The sequence below is a fragment of the Nesoenas mayeri genome, assembly GCF_963082525.1.
Source record: "Nesoenas mayeri genome assembly, chromosome: 18".
NCBI classification, from domain to species: Eukaryota; Metazoa; Chordata; class Aves; order Columbiformes; family Columbidae; genus Nesoenas; species Nesoenas mayeri.
Genome location: NC_137566.1, coordinates 12065263 through 12086894, shown reverse-complemented (window position 1 = coordinate 12086894; position 21632 = coordinate 12065263). Strand labels below are relative to the sequence as shown.

Here is a 21632-nt window from a genome sequence, read left to right as displayed (position 1 = left end):
TCTGTCCGTCCCGTCTGTCCGTCCCGGCCCCGGGACAGCGGCACGTTCGGACGCGCCGGCAGTGCCGCAGCGCGGGTAGCGGTGCGGAGCCCGTCCCGGTCTCCCCGCACCGTGGGTGTTTAACCGGGCACGGCGGCTGCTGCCAAACGCTCCGGAACCCGCAGGGTTCGGTTAAAGCTGCCGGGACACGGGCGGATCCGAGCGCGCACGGCACAGGCAAACCCGCCCCGCCCACCCCGCGGGAACCGCGGCCGCCCCGCGGCAGGACCCAGCACTTCCGGTGCCGCCCCCGCCGCCATTTCGCGCCCAGCGGCCGGGCGGGGGCGTGGCCCGGCACAGGCCCCGCCCTGGTGCGCGCGCCGGCAGCTGACCCGGAAGTGCCCGCGGGCGGAGCGGGAAGATGGCGGCGGTGTCGGTGCTGCGGGCGCCGAGCGGCGGCTTCAGCTTCGACAACTGCGCTCGGTGAGGGGCGGGCGGGCAGCGGGGCCGGGCGCGGGCGGGACTGCGGCTGGGGGCGCCCCCTGCCCGGGCCAACTTGTCGCGCTGTGTTGCAGGAACTCGCAGCTGGAGGCCGAGCTGGTCCCGAAGGGGCTGCGCCTGCCCGCGGCCCGCAAGACCGGCACCACCATCGCCGGCGTCGTGTTCAAGGTGAGCGGGCGCGTCCCCCGGCGCTGCGGGCGGGAGGCCGGGCCGGGCCGGGCCGCTGCCCCCAGCCGGGCGGCTGCGGAGGCTCCGGGCCGGGAGAGGCCGCTCGGCCTGAAGCGCCGTCCGGGCCCCGCTGAGTCACCCGCATGTCTCCGGGGGGACCTGCCCGGGTGCCGGGGGTTCGGGAGTAACGGCCCCTCTCCGCAGGACGGCATCGTGCTCGGAGCCGACACCAGGGCGACCGAAGGAATGGTTGTTGCTGACAAGAACTGTTCCAAAATACACTTCATTTCCCCTAATATCTAGTAAGTATTAAAGTTGTTTATTGCTTATTGGTAACAGTGATGGGATTTTTAGTGGTGCTCTTTGCTAAAAACAATTGTTAATGTGTACTTTAAAATTGTCATTTATTAGCAAGGCTTGTGCATTTTTGGTATTTCATTTACACTTAAACAGACTGCCTTGTTTCATACTCTGAAAATATCAATGGTATTAGAACTTAATTTCCTCAATAGTGTAATGGAAAAATTTCTGCCTGTTGGTTAAAGCATTAAGATTCCCCTCTCTTCCCCACCTCTCCCTCACTTACTCGTAATATTTTCCAGCTGTTGTGGTGCAGGAACAGCTGCCGATACTGAGATGACAACTCAGCTGATTTCTTCCAACCTGGAGCTCCATTCACTGTCTACTGGGCGACTTCCAAGAGTTGTCACAGCTAATCGAATGCTAAAACAAATGCTTTTCAGGTAACCGAGCGTGTTTCTTGTTTATTAACAATGTAGTTAAAACGACCAGATAAGATATAAGCTCCAGCGAAGGAGCATCTTTCCTTGGTCTGCTCAGCTTTCATAGTAACAGATTGAGAAGTTTAGGCAGCCAAGAGCATCTAATGGGGAAACACAGGAACATGGGGTTTTTTGAGGTCCCTAAAGAAAAGCTTAATTTTGGATACTGGAATTTAATTTAAGGCTTGAAAGCTACTCTGAATTCTCTCTGTATTGGTACAAATATATTGCCTGGTGTGTGTTTTTTCTTGACACTGAAACATACCATATTTCAGTAAAGTTTTTAACTTTCACTGTCTGTGAGCAGTAGTTTATCTTTCTATTATGAGGATGTAGCTGCTACAATCATGGAAAAATTCTCAAATGCATGTGCTGTGTTAGGAGCCACAGCTTTGTGGTGGACTCGCAGGCTCACGTGTGGCCGTTGCTCGTAGGTACCAGGGGTACATCGGTGCTGCCCTGGTGTTGGGGGGAGTCGATGTCACAGGCCCTCACCTCTACAGCATCTACCCCCACGGATCGACGGACAAACTGCCCTACGTCACCATGGGTGAGTGACGCAGTATTGTAATGCTGCCTGCTGAAAAGGCTGAACATCTCGAATTATTATGCTAAGTGTTTGTACTTAAAATGCATTGTTTGCTGGGAGCTGTGCAGACCTCACAGATAAAATTGTGCTCATATTTTCAAGGCAGGTGCACTGCTGTTTCTAACACTTTAAAAACATGGACTATTATACTATTTAAGCTGCCAAAAATGTGGTATTAGGAAAATTGCTGTGTGCATTCTCCAGCATATTTTAAAGCAAGAGAATTGTGAGATTTCAAAAAACTTGCTATAAAAAAAAAAATCCGTGGAAGCTTGATTTGCAGAAAATACTAACTCATGGTTCGTAGAAACTCTCATTTGGGGATTTACTTTCTGCCTGAGGATTTTTCCTAGTTTCATGATGAAAAACATGCACCTTACTTCTTCCAGACTGTTTTATTTCTGTATTTTTTGCTAAGTAGCAGCTGTATTTTACTCAAGAAGGTGCTTCATTGTAGTGAAGCAACAACTGCTTTACTTGTACATATAATAATTGGTGTTAATGGGCTGTACAGAGCTCTCAGTAAAGACATTTAGTTCTTTCTGTCGTTGGGGTCAACTTGACGTTTGTCGCCCACCCTCAGGTTGTTAGGTGTTAGTATCCAGCTCTGCTGTCTGCGTAACATTTTCTGTGGTAATAATTTGAGTTCTATGTATACACTCTTGGTAAATGTATTCTTACTTGCCATTTTTTCAGCTATAAATAAGAATATAAGATAATGTTGAAATAAGTACTTTGTAGTAGCAGAATACAAATCTGCAGATTATTTTTGCTCTCTGATCACTCAAGAAAACATTGCATCATTTCAGACTTGCGTTTCATTTTGAAGACGTGAATGATTTGAAAGGAAAGCTTGGCTTTGGTAGAGCTATGGGAGTGTAATGTAGGGTCCAACTAAAAATATCACAAAATTGATCTGAAAATGAAGTGTCAGGTTAGCAGATCAGATTCCACCTTTGTCCGATACAGCTTTTATGCTGACTCTGTGATAGGGAAAGAAAACTTTAATTTTAGTTAAACCTTTTCTGTTCACAGTTGGCATCTCTAGATGAAACACCTACTTACTGTATTGGAAATGTTAAAGGGTTTTATTTTTGTTCTGGATCTTCGCGCTGCTGCAGCAGAGCAGCGCTTCAACAGAATGGTGTGTTATCTGGCACAAGAGATGGGGTTGATTTACAGGAGTTGTGCAGAGGTGCTGTGGGACCAATAGATGGTGCCATTACTGCGGGAACTGGCGAAGAACTGACCGGCAGGGGAAATGCGTGTGGTGGGCATGTGGTGTCATTGTTCAGCCTTCGATATAAAACCCTGACTGTCTGATTCCTACAATTGCCTTACAGCCGATGTTGCAGTAAACTATAAACCCAGAGCTGGCCCTCCAGCCAGCAGTAGTTCATTGCCTGGGTAAAGTCACTCAATTTCCATTATGTACATGGTTACTTTCTTGCCCGTGTTTCCAAAGCTCTAAAATTTGGCATTTCTGAAAATTCTGGCCACTACTTTTTCTCTGCTATGAAAGTAACATAGTAGCAAAATAGGTTCAAACAAGTAGGAGGTAGAATATGGATGATAAACTATGATCTGCTGTGGGCTGTAGCAGGTCTGTGTCTGCTGACGACGTGTTTGTTTTGGCCATGCTGTCAAACAAAGCCCTTCTCAGCACAGGTATCCTTTGCCTTTCTGTACCTGGGACACTCCGGTGTTCTCCACTGCCTAGGATATATTTTATTAAAAAGAGTAGCTGGTACATATAAATGAAAGGTGGAAAAGTAGTGGACGTCACATTAGAGATGGTATTTGGAATTGTATTTCAATCTTATTTAAAGTAATTTATCGTTCATTAATTTTTTTCCAAATGATTTGAGGGCAGTTTATTACATCAGGGTAGGTGCTTTTGGCCAGTTAATTTCTGGAAATTCAGTATTAAATAGTAAAGGTGGTTGAGGTGTTGGGGTTTTGTTTGTTTTAATGTGCTGGAGTGTTTTTATTTAGCTGGAGTGTGCTTTGGATGGACTGAGTGGGGTCCCCCCTTGCAAGGGAGACTTAAAAGATACTCAGTGCTTACTCAGGAGTGAAAACATCAAATTAAACTCTTTATGCTGACAAAGGACAAAATTGGATTTCAGCAAACGGTGCAAGATTGTCTGATTGCTTGGCTTGTCTAGGAAAGCTTCTGGCCAAGACTTATAATGAAATGCATGCATAAAATGAAAGTGCTTGAAGTCTGGGCTCAGCTTTTGGAAGCAGTCAGTGTGTTCAGCAGTCCCGGGTGGCCAGGCCGGTCCCTGGTGCCCGCGGCGCTTCGGATCCATAAATCAGCTCTTGGTGCAGCGCAGCGTCGTCCTGCCGAGCAAGCACTACAGTGCGAGACCCGGCAACCAGCGTGAAAAATGATCCCAGTCCACGGGGCTGCGGAGATCACCGCGTTTTTACCTGGAATGAACAGCAAATTGAATAACAATGAGCGGCGGTGAATAACGGCCCTGTCAGGGAGCCCTGACATGATGGATTGAAGCGCTCGGTGCCGCGCTGCCAGGCTCCCGCGGCCCCAGACACGTCCTGGACCAGGGAAGGGGCTGTGCTTCGCAATGGGGACTTGTCAGCAGTGAAGGTTCTGCTAAAAAGATCTAGTTAATCTGTTTTAGAAAGGCCACTGCAATTGAAAACATGGTGGAATTATTGTTGTCTGGGTTTTTTTGCTATGTATCAATAACTATCTTGCACTTTATAGTAAAGCAGTGCAACTGCGCAAGTGAAGACCAGATGGGATTTTTAAGTGGGTTTAACAGTTGAGTCTAGAATTCTTTTCGATAACTTAGTTGTGAAAACTTACGGAGTGACCAGTGCTGCTTAGGAAAAAAAAGAAAATCTCTTAGTGTCTCATAACCTCCTGGTTCACGCTCGTTACCAGACCGGAAAGCATTGGCCTCACAACAGAGCTTTGCACTGCAGTTTCTCTAGTTCTTTATCATTTGTTGGGCAATCGATATTTTATACATTTAGATGCTAGATTAATACTTCCCGAGCGTTAGTTTCCAAAGTGTAGCTTACTGAAAATGGATGCGAAATAAATTCTTTGGAATTGACACGGCTTGTAAAATCCATGATGGTGTTTCCAAGGTGGCTGAAGTGTAACTACTCATAGTAGTTACTGCTTTCTAAAAATTCAGCTGAAAGGTTTTTTCCTGGATGTCACATAATACAAATATACGATGAGTTTACCAATGAGACTTTAATTATCGTTACCACTCATACGCAGAACAGTTGTAAACTTCCAACACTTAATTCCAACAAAGAACATTTCCTGTTTCTGCATTGTTTGTGTGTTGTTAAGATTCCAAACTGAAGTTATCTAAGATAAATACCTGGTTTGGTATTGCTTTGAGCTCACAGACACTATTTAACGACTCATTATCTCACGGCTTTCCTGAGTGTTTTAATAGATGAGAGGTTGAACGGCTGCACGTTAGCAATGCTGAACCCTGGCTGGTGGTGCCTTACATCAGGTGTTGTGTGTATGAGGTGGGAACATCTATCCCCAATTGGTCATGTTTTGCAATTTTTGAATGTTATCTTTCTCCAGACATTCTGTTGGGGAATTGTTAAGCTTGTTTCACATAAAGGCAAAGCGTGGCTGTTAAAAATGAATTATTGGTGGGCACTGAAATGTGGACAAGAGAACAGCTGTTTCCCTGCATACAAACAAGTCCTCCATAGACCCTTAATACCCAAGTTTTCTGTGCTTTTATAGGCGCTGCAGTAAGCAAACCGTGCTTGCAGTGTTTACTCAGTTCACAGGTTTTATTGCCAGCTCTCCTGGTACAATGCAAAGCTTTCACAAGTCACTGCAACCCCTTGGAACATGGTGGGGTTGTGTGGATGTGGGTGGAATTTGAGGAGCAGCGGGAGGTGGGTGTGACTGGAGTGACGCTGGTGCCGGTGCTGGTGGGCGACCGCCCCTGCCCGTTACTGCAGGGCCAGCGGGGCCTGGGTCTCAGCCCAGCAGCGCTGCAAACAGGGACCGAGGGCTTTTCCTTAGCTCACGTGCTACAGGTGAATATTCGCACATCATTAGGGTGTTTAAAGCAGTTCCTATCGCTGTTGTCAAACAGCAGATGATTTGTTGTGATGGAGAAACTCAAGTATACATCTATTTGTTTCTACAAACATGGTGTTTACATCTGGTGCTAGTAAGAGTGAAGAATTTTCATTATACTGTCCAAGATGACAAATCTGTTCTTTCAGAGCACACTTAGCTGTGCTATGAGACTTCTGCTAAGACGCTTTTTGAAATGCAGGCTTTTTGTGCTTCCACTCTTGCACATTTTGTAGTCTTATCCGCTCAGTTTTTCAAAGAACCCTCATCCAAGGGTCCGACTGTGCTCTGGCTCTGAGGTTCCCGTTCTGCTCGTGCTCGACCTTCGTTTGAGCGGAGCAGGAATGTGCTCTTAGCTTGAGACAATATCTCAGATCTTTTTTTCCCTTCATTAGAAATGTTCCAATGTCATTTCACAAGGAGAATTATTTTATGGTTCGAGTCCTGTATTTGTTTTGGCACACACCTTATTTTGACCTTTTTTTGAAGGATCAGTACAATTCCCTTTGTTTCCAGTTGTTTGTATCAGCAGTTCATTTCAGCTCTTAGTTGCTTAAAAATCTTCTTTATTCCCAGCTTCAGCATTTAAAAAATGGAGTCATGCATTGCTCCAAGGTGTAAATGAATAGTCATTGCCTGTAATACAAGTCCACACTTAGAGTGTCCTACTGCTTTTAGATGTGATGTATTTGGTACTGTAAGGGTAATGATCCTCAACCACAGCAATATTCTGTAACAGGAATATCTGTCATATTCATTGGGATTACCATGTTCATTGATTTGTGTCTGTAAATCTGCCGTTTCTACCCTTTAAATTTGATCTATAATTGGGCCTCCTTAAATGGTTGAGATAAGGTAGTCTGTATTTTCTCAACAGTGTCACTGTCAGCTTCTCCTTTTTCATTATACATTCAGCAGACTTGATAAAATCAGCAGGACACCTCATTTGAAACTGTTTAATCGCTGCCTTTTTCTTTCACTGAACCATTGAGGTGGTCAAGCGATATACACAAATCATTTTAAATAGAAAATATGGCTTTCTGCGTGACCCAGCTAAACAGATAGCAGTATGCAAAACAAGTTAAAAAGTAATAAATGCCAAAAAATCTTCTAATTGGAGTAAAAAATTGCAGGTAACTTTATTCACTCCCCAAAAGTAACGGTCTCTGAAAAATGGTCAGGGCCATAGACAGACAGGATATCTTCCTGAAGATTCACTCTGAACAAAGCAGGTTTACAGTTCCAAACAGTATTGTACTGCTTGTATTAATTTACGGAAAGCAAGGTTCTGCAGCTACAGGACCTTGGGCAGAGGTGGCTCCTGGTCACCCCGCTCCCGCGCTGTGTCCTTTAGGAGAAGTGACGGTAAACTCCCGTTTTCACGTCTGTCATTTTGTCTCTTCCGTTGTTATTGTTCAATGTAAACATAACGGCACAAAGTAAATGCATAATAAAGTGTTTTGAAGTAGATACGGGCAATACCGCGAGGGCAGCGGCTGCTCGTAGTGCTGTTGGTTTGCTCGGTGCCGGGGCAGCTCGTTAGAGCGGCCTGTTCATTGCGGTTCTGGTGTGGGGTGTCAGAACCCAACGTGGCCGCGCACGGCACTGGGACAGGAGAGCTGGGAGCGGGAATCGCAAACTTGGCGCTCGGTTCTCTCCTTCTAACCTCAGTTCCATGTCTTGGTGTTCAAAATAGTAACAAGAAAAAGGCTATTGGAACAGGGACTGAGACAAGTCTGTGCTGTTACAGCTACGAATTCAGGATTAAACGAGGTGCTGGGTTTAAAAGGTGTATGGTAAGCTAAGCTAGACTTCAGTCTAGTTTGTGCTGCTGATATTTGTTGTCTTTTGAAAAAAATACTGTATCTGAATACACTGGCTAAATAAGTGTCCTGCTTGTGTTACCGTAGGTTCCGGATCCTTAGCAGCTATGGCAGTATTTGAGGATAAATACAAGCCAGACATGGAGGTAAGACATTTTTTAAGCCTCACTGTTTTTCCCTCAATAATTCTCATGACGGTAAGAATTTAAAGTGTTTTAAGCTTTAAAAAAGTTAAATCTGCTCTAGTTTCCCTGCACTTAAAATATAATAATGTCAGTTTACTGCAAAGCCGTAGATATTGATGGGTTAAATAAATGGAAAGAAATGTAGCTTCATGTAAATGTATGTATAGAAAAACTTGTGTGATTTGAATGTAGGTGAAGGCTTTAAAAACATACAACTTACCAATTACCGTTGACTTGAGTAATTTACCCGTCCCTGCACAGTCGCTGTTGCGGTTTTCCCCCCAGTGGTCACTTGTTCTCTTTCAGTCTTGAGAAGAGAAAGTGTGATTGTAAAAGCAACAAAAAGTCTTTGAGTAGCATATGGAACCAGTTGGATTTCCAGTTGATTTGGTATGTTCAGAACTGGTAACTGCACTTCTGTTTCTAATATTCACTTAAAAGCTGATTGTCAGAAGATTTATAAGGTTTGGGGTTGTGTTTTGCTGACTATCTCAATGACAATTGGAGAAATGATTGGTTGTTCATTATAGAGAATCATTCAGGGACTGTCATGATTAAGATCTGATTAAGTTACTCAGTTATTTTTCATGAATGTATGAGGTACATTATTTTTGCATTATCTACCGTATTTCTTTACACTTAGTTACATGGTGTTCAGTGCCTGCTAAACAGTGAAAATCCAGTTATCTGCAGGTGATTGATGAAAACAAACCCAAAACAATTAAAGGGCTTCCTGTGACCATATTTTGTGAAATGCCTCAGCGCTGTCAAGCCCTTTTTTAAACCACATTGATCTCTTCAGCCTTTCTCATTCCAATTGACTTTCACAGGAAAGGAAAAACTGAGAATCAAACACAGAATTGAAAACCGAGTCTTTTAAAAATGCCTGGTAACACTGGCAGTTGGAATCATTTGAGCTTCAAGTGCAGACAGAACTAATCTTATAGCTACGTAGTGTAAGTGAATAGCACAGAAACGGAAACGGTTGATGGGCTTCAGCAAGGTCTGCAGATGTTGCTGATGTTCGTGTGGTGCCCGCTGAGGGTCGTTTCCTCCCCTGGCGCTGGCCTGACCGCACTGTGTGTGCAGGTGATCCCAAGTCCTCTAGGAAATGAGTTAATTACATTTAAAGTGATCTGTCATACCTGCAAACTCTCCTGAAGAAATGTGATGTACAATACTAGTTGATTTACAAAACCTCAGTTGTTTTGAGTAGCGTGACCCGATGTGCTGATAGAACCGCTGGGCACAGGTGGACTCTGCTCCTTTCCTCTCCCCTCGTGCCCTGTAGGAACGACAGAGTCCGTGTGTCCATCCAGGGCTGTGCGCTGGGGTATGTGCTGTTCACGCTGAAAACACAGGCTGCAAATCCTCGGCATCAACAGCTACAGCATAATAGTCTGCTTTCAGAAACACAAATGTCAAAGAGCTGGGAAACTAAAAATTTCATCTTATTCTCAGCTGCTTTTCAAGCTTGTATTTTAAGTCATTCTTTGTGTAAGAGCAACCAAAAAAGGCACCAAAAATTGGTAAATCTCCAACTTTTCCTATTGAGAAAGGTCATCCTAATTAAATTGTCTTCATACACAACCATAAATGGCAGCAGATATTCACTGTTATAATAAGCGTGTAGAAATGCAGCCTGCCTGTTTGGTGAAATGGATATTTAGATCTTCGAGGCTTGCGTGGACCTTAACCCTTGCTTTGTTTGCACTCCATGCTCCGTCCTAACGATCTGGTGACCAGATTAACTAAAGCAGCAGAGTTTCAGGTGGTAGAGCTCAGCTGTCCCCTTGAACACTTGTTCATGTTCCGATACGGCTGTGAACTTAAAATATTTACCTGTTCACTCAGATGTGTTGTGTTGGTTTTTTTTTCCCCTATTAAAGTAACAAAATAACAAATGGTATTTCTATTGAAATTAAAGCAAATTAAATCTGAAGTACACTATGTCTATTTTACATAAAATTTGCTATGAAATGGCAATGATGATGAAATTCCTGGAGATTAAATTAATAGAATGGGTAGAGGATTGGTATTTTTGTGTCAGATCAGTCTGTCTCTCTGCAGTAATTGTGGGTGTCGCGCGGGGCTGCGCAGGGTAGGGTTGCGCTTCAAGACCATCACATCACAGAGAAATGATTCAAAGGCAAACTGTCCTGCACCCTCTGGTATCGACTTGCAAATTAGCATCTGGAATGTAATTAAACAAGCTTAATGAAAGTAGCAGCTGAATACTACTGGAAAAGACAATCAGCTTTTTTGCCTCTGATATATATTCTGTACTATTGAAGCTGATCACCAAATGCATCGTGTGAGCACAGTTAAAGAAATTAGCATTTATTTGAAGAATAGGAACTGTTTTTCATTCCGTTACGCTTTTGGCATGCGCCGTGTCCCAGGAGGGCTGTGCCACAGCAGACACTGCACAATATTTATAAATCCATGACAGGCAATAATAGCAACTTGAAAAATTCTTTTGCTGGAATTTCAAGTCGGGAGCTGCCAGGAGCTGCAGGCGAGCGCTGCCGCCGCGCCTGCCGTGCCCCCCGGTCACAATCCTGCGCTTTGAAGATGCTCAGCTGAAAAAAAGACTGCAGGCTTAGCCAATTTCTGCAGGTTTCTGGAGCCCTGGCTCTGCCTTTTGAAGACGCGCTGCCGAGGCTTCTCCCAGCGCCCGAGGCGCGCGAGTACCAGCAGGATGCGGGTTTTTCCATAGGCTTAGTGTGTCTTCAGATTTAAGTAGCACATGCTTTATCGGTGCCAGCTGTGATGGTCCTTTCCCTGCTTGCAATGCCGGGAGATGATCTTTACCCAACATCCTTCAGAGGAGCTGCCAAGATGGATGGTGACGTACACAAGTGCTACTTCTGCACTCTGATTTATGGAGGCATGTTTCATTATGAAGCAAGTGCTGGCCTCTAGAGGAACCATTATAGATTGCTGAAGATGTGAACACTTTCAGCCCTGAAGGCCTGTAGGTGCTTCAAAAATGTAATGCCAAGCACCTAACTACTGTGGAGCAATATTAATCTGTCATGTGGGCAGCTATAGATCTACTTTAAAAAACGTAAGTGGAAGAACAGCACATCTAATAGAGTGTTTTGAGCTTAGATCTTTCATTGCAGCCAATTTTTCTTTCAATAGCGTTTCAATGGAATAGCCACATGGTTTTTAAACCTTAGAGTCAGATTTTTGCAAATGCACTTACGCCTTCTGGTGTTAAACAATAGCAAAGAAATACTCCAAGTCAGTGAATATGGAAACCATCACGAGCTGGGAGGACGCGTCTACACTATTAAATGCTGGAATTCTGGATTTATCTGTGCTGTGGTTGTTGAATTCCCAGAGAGACTGGGGTATTATATATTTTGTTCTGTATTTGGCTTCTGTTGTTTGAGAAGTAGAAGCTTTCTGTCTGTGTAAGAATTGCTTGGTGTACGGCGAGGCTGCGCAGCCTTCTGGCAACGGCTTCGTGTTCCAGCAAAGAACCAGTCTGCTTGTGGCTTCGTTTCTTTTCTGCATTTCATCAAACCAGCCAGATTTAATAAAAAGAGGATCCAAAGGGAAGGGTACCAGTAGAAACTGCAGAAAGCAGAACTATGGCCGAGAAGGGGAAGCAAATCTTTGTTTAATGAGTTTGGGGGCACAAAGTAGGTGGGGAAAATGGAAGGAGGGAGTCTGGCAGATATTTAATAAGTGTTTCTAAAATAGATCACCCTCAAAACAGTGAGATTATATTTCCACTCATTTCCCGCCACACTAAAAAATGGTATAATAGATCAAGTGGTCCTGAATGCAAACAAACCATCCTGTGCAGGGTGAGAGCAGATGAACAGTAAGAGGGACTCTTCTGGTCCGCAGTTTGTTTCCTGGCTTTGCCGCTGATTTTTGAGGTGCTTGCAAGCAGCCCTGTATCCCAGGTGAGGAGGCCGAGCCTGAGGAACGTCCTCCCTCCTCTGGCCACTGTGCACCCCTGGTCCTGGTGCTGTTAAAGTGGAGAGCACTGTAAATTCAGCTTCCACCGTGTGCCTCTTATTTCAGTAAAAATATAAATCAGGCTTAGTACAAAATATTACAAAAACATGTCACTTTCTTCCATTCTCAAACAGCTGCCACACAGATAATTCAAATGTTCCTGTGCTCGTATTTCCTCCTGTCCCTCAGTATGATAGTATTATTTTTATTTATTAACTACTGACAATAATACTGAGCTATTTTTGGACACTGTCAAAACTCTCTAATCTTCAACCATAGTTGTCTCATCAGTCTTATTTAGCCCGCATCTGTGTGATTCGGGGCTCAAGAGCAGTGACAAGCTGCATATGAATTCCGTGTTCATTAGCGGCGGTGATGGGGACGCCGGGGTCCCTGCGCGGGGCTCAGGTGTGCGGCGCAGGGCTAATCCCGCCAGCTGCCACGCGCAGCTCTAATGACTCCGCGGGACGGGGCCCACGTGCTGCGCGGCTCGCGGGCTGAGCTCGGCCCGCAGACAATGCACATCAGGCCGGGCTGTGGGAGTTAAGCCGGAGAGCCCGCCTGAGATACTTGAACCCCTGGTGGTGTCAAACACGGAGATTAAGTAAATGGGGGAAAAAAAGTCTGATTCCATGAACAAATATAAGTACTTGGCGCTTCTGTGCTCTCTGTATCTGTTGATTTCATTACCCAGTGACAGTAACCGGGACTGCTGGTGACATATCTTCAGTGCCTTTTCTGACGAGCTCCTGGTGATGCGGATTTCAGGCTTTCTTTACATACCTGTATTATTGTCTCCTTCAGAGAGTGGAATTTCCGTGGGTAAATATCGGGTGTTAGTGCAGACAGTCATCCAGAAAGCAAAAGCTTCTTGTGCTGTTTCTTATTTTTTGATTAGATGAAAATTATTGTATGATAACGCGGTTCCTGCTTGACACGCCCGAGAGCGAGCGCTGTTCTCGTCGTCTTCCATGGAATTGCGCCTTTGTGAAATGACGTTGAACAGGAACCATGAGGCTGATGTAAGATGTGCTGGCGGGACGTGCTCCGGAGCGGCTGGGTTGTGCTGGCGGCTGCGCTTTCTGAATGCAGCAAAGCACAATTTCTGTGCAGAAATCAGGTGGGAACCGGCCAACACTATCAGTCCCAGTCACCGGTGATACCCAGGAGCACCTCCCGCCAGCTCCCCTTGTACAGCCCGTATGGAGGGAATAAATGTTGCCTTAGTTTAAATTAGGCCTTGCTGCTTGACAAAGAGCAACAATTTCTTCACCTTTACAGAAGTAACACTTGAACTTTGTGGGTAATAATGGAGACAGGCTGGTGGGAAGCAGGGCTCTGTGTTCAGAGATGGTTTCACTGCAGAGGGTAAGGTGTAGGACAGGTAATTATTTTTGATGCATTTCTCAGGAGCAGGTGTTCAGTTTAAATGGTTCAGTTTGTGTCTCTGCCATAACTGCAGAACACGGGCAAAACACACTGGAAAATATTTCCCGTGGCATGAAGGCCGCGGGCCGAGCGCGGTCCCGTCTGCGCAGGGCGGCCCGGCGCGGGGACCCCTCCTGCCAGAGGCTTTTACCGAGCGTTTGGTCGTCTTAGGAAGGAAAAAGTACCAGAGGGCCCAGCACTTCTTTTTCCAAATAAAATGTTGGGCTTCATTCCCTTGCTTCCTTTTTTCAGGAGTAAAGTCATAGTCATACGAACAGAGATTTGCTTTGTTTGAAGGCAGATGTGTTACAGCTGGATGTTCACTTCTTGATGTGCAGTAGCAACGCGCAGTGATTCCCGGTGTCACCCGTTGCGTGGTTTGCGCTCCAGCTGCTGCGCGGTGGCTGCGGGAGCCGCTGTCGCGGTGCAGCCGTGCGGGAGCTGGGGTGCGGGAGCCGGGGTCCCGGGACAGCCGTGCGGGAGCTGCGGTCCGGGCGGCCGGTGGCGCTCGCAGCCGGCGCCGCGCGCAGCTCCGCGCTGCCCAGAGACGTCTCTATTGCGAGAATCGGCTCCCGAGGAAAACATGAACTTCACCCAGATGCAGGAAGTGATGAATTAAATGAATTTTCATATTAATTCTTAGTTCAGAGTGTGGGAATAGCATGAAAAGAAATCCCGCAGTTGTGAGAGGAACTTGTAATTTAATTCCGAACCATTGGAAATATGTATTGTACTAATGTGCATGTAAGGAATGACATATAGGAACTAATGTTATTGAATAGTAGTTCCGAATCACATAAGTTTCTTGCCTTGGCAGGTAATTTGGCATAAATTGTTAATGTAAATCCAGGTTAGTGGGGAAGACATTATTTTACTAAAAAAGATAAACTGCTGATTAATTCAGTATAGAACTCAATTACAAATTGAAAGTGTCTCTGCGGGATGCCGGTACCCTAAAGACAGCAGATGTTGAATTGATACTCCAGCATATTTCACACTGGTATGAAATATTAACATGGTTTATTATACTTGTGTGGTGTACGATATCAGAAGGGGGAGGCGGTGGTGAGCCCGGGCTTGCAGGCGTCTGCCATCGCAACAGCTGTAATCACCGAGAATAATAATTAGGGACTAAGGTGTATTTTATTTGGAAAGTTCATAGTAGAAAACAGTTAGAAAAATAAACATAGACTAACATACTATGCACAACAAAACTGACCCCCAGCGCAGCACAGAGTGACCTGGTCTGTGATTCTCTATCTGGTAATGAACGCACGCAGGTACGATTGTGTAAGAACTCAGTTGCCTTCCTGCAAGTAACTGAAAGTAACGTTTCTGAATTTGCAGCCTTGTTAAATAAGACTGTGGAGCCAGACCTGGAAAATAACATGATGCACATACCTTGATTTAAAATAACTTAGCTATTTAACATACAAATAATGGAGTTACTTCACTTTCCCCCATTTTGCTTTAGAAACTACTAAATAATAGTTGTGATAATCACGTGATTTTTTAAAATTTTTACAAAAATTGTTGCGCACTGTGGTAATCGTTCTATCCTGACGTTCGTCGTGTGCTGCATTCCAAACTGTTGATAAGCCTTTCTATTGGAGAACCGCTCTACGCATCGAGTATCCGTCAGGGTGCCAGTGACCCGCAGAAGGAATTCATCTCACTTAGGTAAGAATTAAAACATAGAATCCATTCTATAAGTTTTTCAATCTGGAAAAGACATCTCCTGTTGAACTTGTTTGTGAACTTACAAAATGTCGAGGAAATAATATTGACAAAGGTGTTCCAGCTGCTGCCATTATTGCTGGAGACATAATGATAAACCTGTCTAAAAGCTGTTACAAAGGTAGTGTTAATGTGATTAGGAGTATCCTCATCTTCTGTAGGAAACTCTTCTCTTTTTACTTCAGTAGCGTTTGAAATCTGGAAATGGTTTTAATGGAGAAGAGAAACTTATTCAAGTCATATAGAAGAATAATGTGTAAAAGTTCCTTATTGGTGCTGTTTGGGACTCGCGCCGCAGCAGCTGTACAGAGGCAATCTATCAGTTCTTGAGTGTCTACAAAATGCAACTCTCTAGATAACAGGTTTAAAGTAAAGATTTAATACAGTCTCTATCTACTATGATGTTGCAGTGACAGTTTAAAACTCATTCTCTAAATCTCAGCAGACTTTATAGCCAGCAGTGGGCCCATATAAAGCTTAATGGCATTGCAACACATAAATCATCTTTTAAAGATGCTACCAGTGGCTCCAATATTAAATGCAGACAATTGTCTGTGTTATAAATAATTTATCAAACACCATTTCAGATTAGCCTTCCATGCTGAGTTATTTATTTTAGCCTTTACTGCGCTATTCCTCAGACACATTTTGAAAGATCCATTACTGGTCACTTTAATGAACTTGGGGTCTGTTTTCCCCCTCGAGCGCCGCGGTACATCTGCAGTGACCATTACACGGCTGGTCTGCACCTCTTTGCGCCTTTTACAAGCGCTGCCCATTTGTCATGTGCTGGTAAATGGAGCCGCACATTGGAGTCCTGGGACGCGCGGGGCCGCGGTGATGGAGACAAACAGATCGCGCCATAAAGCGCCGCTTGTCAGCGCCGCCGGTCGCGATGCATCACTCCTGCCCTAATCTCATTTAAGCAGCAGCCCGGACCCCAGAGGATGACATTCCCAGTTAGCTTGGTCTTTGCAGCCATAAAGTAGGAAGCGCTCCTTTTATATACCCTGAACTTTGAGGGTTTTTTAAGATTAGTTATTGCAGTGGTCGCTGGTGCCCTGCACCGCGGCGCTGTCAGCACTTTGATGCTCAGCCCGTGCCCCATGCGGTCACAGCCCTCGCGGGGCGCGGAGCAGCCGGCGCTTTGCGGTCCTGGCTGGCTGCTCGTCTCTCTGCGTTAGGGAAAGGGGGGAGAACTGAACGCAGCGCTGAAGCAGCGTTTGCTGTAATTAAAACCACTCCAGGTTCATCACCCAGGCTGCCGTGTGTCAAGCGCGTGTGAGGCTTTCTCAGCCCTAGTGAGCTCCACTGACTGCACTCGATATTTTTAAGACTGTTTTGATAACAGTATATTGATAGAGTAAAAAAGTAAAAAAAAAGAAAAATCAATTAGCGAGAGGACTGTGAGATTTACACTGGAGCCCAAAAAAGATCAGATTAAAAGGGAGAGTGGAATGAACCTCCACTAATCTGCGTTAGTTTTCCTAAGCTGCTCTGCTTTTCTTGTACTAACAGCTCACATCATAGCTTGATTATTCTGCTTTGCTACCACTTTTTAATCATATCTGCACATACTTTTTTGTTTTATTTTAGTATATTTACTTTCACTCTATTACTAAGGTGCCCTTAGCATGCACCGAGATGGTGAGAGCAGCCTGTCCTCAGGCCGGTCAGGGACGCTCGCTATCCGAGTTATATTACTGACTCACTGAAGGAATGTACAGGTATTATTTTTACAGCACGGCTGTTTTGTTCTGCTCAGCGTGGCAGGGTGTGTAATTCGGGGTTGTTCTTGTTTTAAAGAGTAATACTAATAAAACTGGGACTGACATGAGAATTGATGCTGTTTCTGTAGTTTCGCACGACGCGCCCTCGCGCGGGTCAGCACCGCGATGCAGCGCTGGCGCGGAGCCGTCGTCCAGCAGCTTTCCCGGGGCACCCAGGCCTTGGAAATGAGGGACATGTTTAAAAGCTGTGTTTATCAGAACCAGCATTGAGTATTTGCTTTGGTTCATGGTGTCTAGTGGCAGATTATTGCAACGTGGGGAGGACCAGCGAAGCAGTGAGGAGCGGTGGCGCTAAACGTGGGATTTGGTTCCAGCCGTGTTGGGGTTGCTGAGCAGCTCCTGCTTTGAGTGACGTGAGGACACAGCTGAGCCAGGTTTGAGCTCACAGGCGTCCTTGGGTCTCATCCTCGGTGTGCTGAGCAGGCGTGCTCTAGGCAGAGTTCTCAAGTAAGTTCCTTAGACAGAAACTGAGGGGTCTTATGTGCTCTGGTGTGTACTGGGGAGGTTACTGGAAGGACTGGAGTGTGTGTGTGTTGTGCAGAGACGTGATCCCCGGCCGTGCCCGGAGCCGCCGCGCAGCCAGCGCCTGTGCGACCGGGCACAGCGGTGCCAAGGAGAATGGAGATCAGCGTCGATGTGTGTAATATGTGAATGGAGAGTGTGGTGAATTTGAGAGGTTTCCTTGTAAGAGACTCATCCGAACGCTACACGTGTAACACAGGCCCGTGTGCGCTCTGACCTGCACAGGTGCGGCTTCTGACCCGCGCAGGTGCCGTGTGGCTATTCCAGCAGCTGCGAATTTGCCCTTTTTAGAGAAAGCAGAGCTACCAAACGTGTAGGAAAACAAATGTTGCTTCTGCGGAATTAGTGCATGCTTTCAGAAGCAATAAAAATAGTGAGGTTTATTTCCTGTTTCAGTTTCTGTTCTAGTTTTGTTGCAAATATGATGCTACTAGTTGTACAAAGTAATTTAGAAATACACCTTTGAAATGTATAAATACAGTATGCATTGAATGACCTTAAATGTGTACTTTGCTTTAATTGCCTGTGAAGTTTCTGAAGTGTATAGCAGAAGTTGTTTCGCTCCAGTGGCAGAAGCGCAGTGCAGCGGGTGCTGCTTTGTCAGAGGTGCCTGTTTGGAGCAGGATTTTTAGCAGGTTCCTTTAAATTTTCTGCCCTTGCGTTCAGGACCGGAATTACAAACCGAGCCAGCTGCAGGTCGCTACAAAGCTGCTTTGCAACACAGTTACTATTAAGATGAGCTGAATGATTTTTGCAAATCAAGCTGTGTCACAGAATTATAGAAATAATTTTGCTAGTATGGAGGATAATGAAATAGTCGCTACCGAAGGGAAGTTTGTAACTAGTGTGTCTGTGTAATTTGTACACGGATGCTGCATGGAGGGCGCTACAGGGAACTTGTACCTGGGCACAAAAGCCTGGAAGATAAAAATTGTAAAGTTCTTCACCTTGTTCCCTTGGCTGTCGTTGCCGGGGCTGCGCCGTGCCGGGTGCTGGACGTTGTCCCTGGGCCGGTCCCGTGTCCAGCGGTGCGGTCGATGGGCTGTGGGGCTGAGGGCGAAGGTGCCGGTGGCTCGTTGTTCTGAGCTCGCGGTTTCCGCCGTCCCACGCAGACGTGCCTGGGAGGTGCCACTGCGTGCAGTGACGACTCTTTGCTCCGCAGGAGGAGGAGGCCAAGCAGCTGGTGCGGGACGCCATCGCCGCCGGCATCTACAACGACCTGGGCTCCGGCAGCAACATCGACATCTGCGTCATCAGCAAGAGCAAGCTGGATTTCCTCCGTCCATATGATGTGGCCAACAGGAAAGGGGACAGGTTGGTGTTCCTAAGCTGTGCCTTACCCTGCTCTTGCCAGCAATTCCCATTTTCCATAATACTAGGTTTTGTTAAGAGTATTCTCTAGATCTGTATATTGAATTTCAGCTAAACAAGAAAACAAAGTAAGTGGCTGTAGGTGCAGCCGAGGCTGCTGATGGTGCGCACAGCCGCGTGAGGGAACAGCCGCTCTGCTTCCCACACTGGGGGTGCTCCGCGGCTTGGAAAAGTCCTGAAGTGTCACACCTGGGCTGCGCAGACACGCGGGTTGTGTTGTGTGTTCTCGCTGAAACGCGTGTGGTGTCGGGACCACGCGGCAGCGCTGCCCCCTCTGCGCCGCTGCCCCCGCTCAGCTCGGGGAGCACCGTCTGACCCCAAAACCAAAACTTGTGACTGCCATGTTGTGTTTTAGTCCATTTCTAGAGGCCTTTTCCAGCCCCTGGCTGGAGAGCACGCACCCTGTGTGCAGGGAAGGGCCGCGGAGCGTTGAAACTGCTGTAAACCCTCCGCTAAGGTGACGTGACTGTCACTTGTTTCCTTAACACAGTAATTCTGAGTCTTTAAATGTTATGTCACGAGTGTTGAAGTCTGGAACGCTTTGGGAACGAGGTCCCGTTTCAGTGCATGTCGTGCGGTCTTGTCACACTGACAGTTTGGGACACAGGTGAGGAAATTCCACAGTGAGCAGAACTCCAGGAGCTGGCTTGTGAACCATGTTGCCCAATCAGTGGAATTAGAGCCCCCAAGACAGCTCAAGGGTTTTGCAATATGTATTTTTATGGTGTGTCTAACACGTTGTGCAACTTTTCCATCCACTACCAAACCAGTAGTTTAAAGAAGTTGTGTTTTCCCATCTTTTGGAGGCAGCTGCCGTGGGCGCAGCCCCGCGGCCCGTCCGGTCCTCACCCTGCGTTCTGAGCGGGGACCTGGGGCTCCTCAGCCAGCTCAGGGGTTATTACGCGTTTTAAGCGAGAATTTGGGTTTTGCTCTGTAAATGGACAAAAAGGCTGAGACTCCTGCATTCAGGGTCGGAAGCACGGCTCGATCACAGGCTTTGTGTTCACTGTTAGCTCATTTTGTCACAGAACCCCAATCATTTTTACCCACTGGCAAAATTATTCTAGTATTTCAATAAATAGCTTGTTGCTTGAGTGAGGAATGTCCCACACTGCGATGAGATCTCATGTCTCTGTAAGGCAGCCTTACGACTGACTTGGTAATGTAGATATTTTTTACCATGTTTCCTAGAAATGTTCATTTATCTGAAACTTTATTAGTTATTGCAATCAGTTGAGATTTTTGCAGCAACCGCAGTTCCTTTACTTACTTTGGACTTTTATAGGAAATTTCTAGATAAAGTTGATTGATTATTTCTCAGACCTGCAGAGAGGGTTTCCTGTGTGTTACCACCTGCCAGCTGCATTTCCACCTCTGTCGTTAACAGGTACGGCCGGTACAAGTGTGAGAAAGGGACGACTGCTGTTCTCACCGAAAACGTGGCGCTGCTGGAGCTGGAGGTGGTGGATGAGACGGTGCAGACCATGGACACATCCTGACGCGGTGCTGGCGGCGGCGCTCCAGCTCTCACACAATAAAGAGGGTTCTGACCATTCTCTTTGTTACTGTTTTTATGTAGTGCTGGTTTCCTTTCTTGCACCTTTGAAAATGTGAACTGCAGCACTTACCGGCTCTTTTTGGTGCTGTGGGCTGTGTGATGCAGTTTTAGGGCTGTTTTCAGTGGTGGGTTTTTTTCCTTAATACTGGACTTTTTTTTTTTTTTAAACAAAGGTGTTTATTTTTTAAATCATTTTTTTATTTATCTAAAAATGCACAATTGCAAAAAAAAAAAAATTACCTTTTGAAGTACATTTACTTATAAGCACAACTACATTTTACGTAGCAAGAAAGTGACCAGAGTTGTCAGGACGCTCAGCCGGAGCCGAGCTCCCCGAGCTCCTTCCCGCGTCCCAGCGCCCGCCGGGCACGAGCGGCCGCGGCCCCGAGGAGAAGCTGCGGTGCAGCGGGGTCGGAGCGCGGCCCCAGCGGCTCCAGAATGGGGAGCGAGCGGGGGAGCAGGAAGGTGGGAGCCATTGGTGGCTCCAGCGCCGGCTCCTGCTGAGCTCCATTTCCTGAACCTCTTGAGAGCAGCCGGCTCAATGTTCTGCTTAGAAGACTCAATAAGATGGCACCTTGCGTTTACGATACCAACGTTATTCACAGCAATTAAGAGCTTTTCTTTGCTACCCTATATAAATATTTCCAAATTGGGCAGGAAGTAGTTGAGGATGGCACTGCAGTTTTCCCTTAAGTAGAGCACATTAGGTTAAAAAAGAAATCCACTAAAAGCATATATATGTATGTAACCCCGAACCCTAATCTTACTTCCAAAAAACCTTAGGATTGTATGCTTTTCCTAAGAAAAACCAGGCACAGGCTGCGTTTGAACTGTCACACACGTCTACGCTTTGGCACGAGCCCCCTGTCCGTGCAGCCCCGTCCTCCCCACAGGCCTGAAATGGAAACACTTGAACGTGAATCCACGTTGTGCTAACGCAGTGAATGGGTCTCATGGACAGTAATGAAACAAATCATTGATTCAATGAATGAATTTAGTTGGCTGAAAATTTCCATGTAAAGAAGATGACTCCTTCAAATCAGGTTGAGATTTTATAAAAATTCACATTCTGTAGATCAGCTTTCACAGTTAAACAGACGGGGCTGAGCCTTATGGAGAATC

General features: G+C 46.0%; 1 protein-coding gene across 1 annotated transcript; it reads left to right on the top strand.

Moving 5' to 3' along the window:
• Positions 1-376: 376 nt before the first annotated feature.
• On the top strand, positions 377-21067 carry PSMB7 (proteasome 20S subunit beta 7). Its single transcript, XM_080355928.1, has 8 exons — positions 377-462; positions 555-648; positions 853-950; positions 1251-1391; positions 1865-1980; positions 8029-8087; positions 18744-18895; positions 20340-21067. Exons 1-8 carry the CDS (start codon positions 401-403, stop codon positions 20449-20451), a joined length of 834 nt encoding a protein of 277 aa, XP_080212054.1. The 5' UTR covers positions 377-400; the 3' UTR covers positions 20452-21067.
• Positions 21068-21632: the final 565 nt, after the last annotated feature.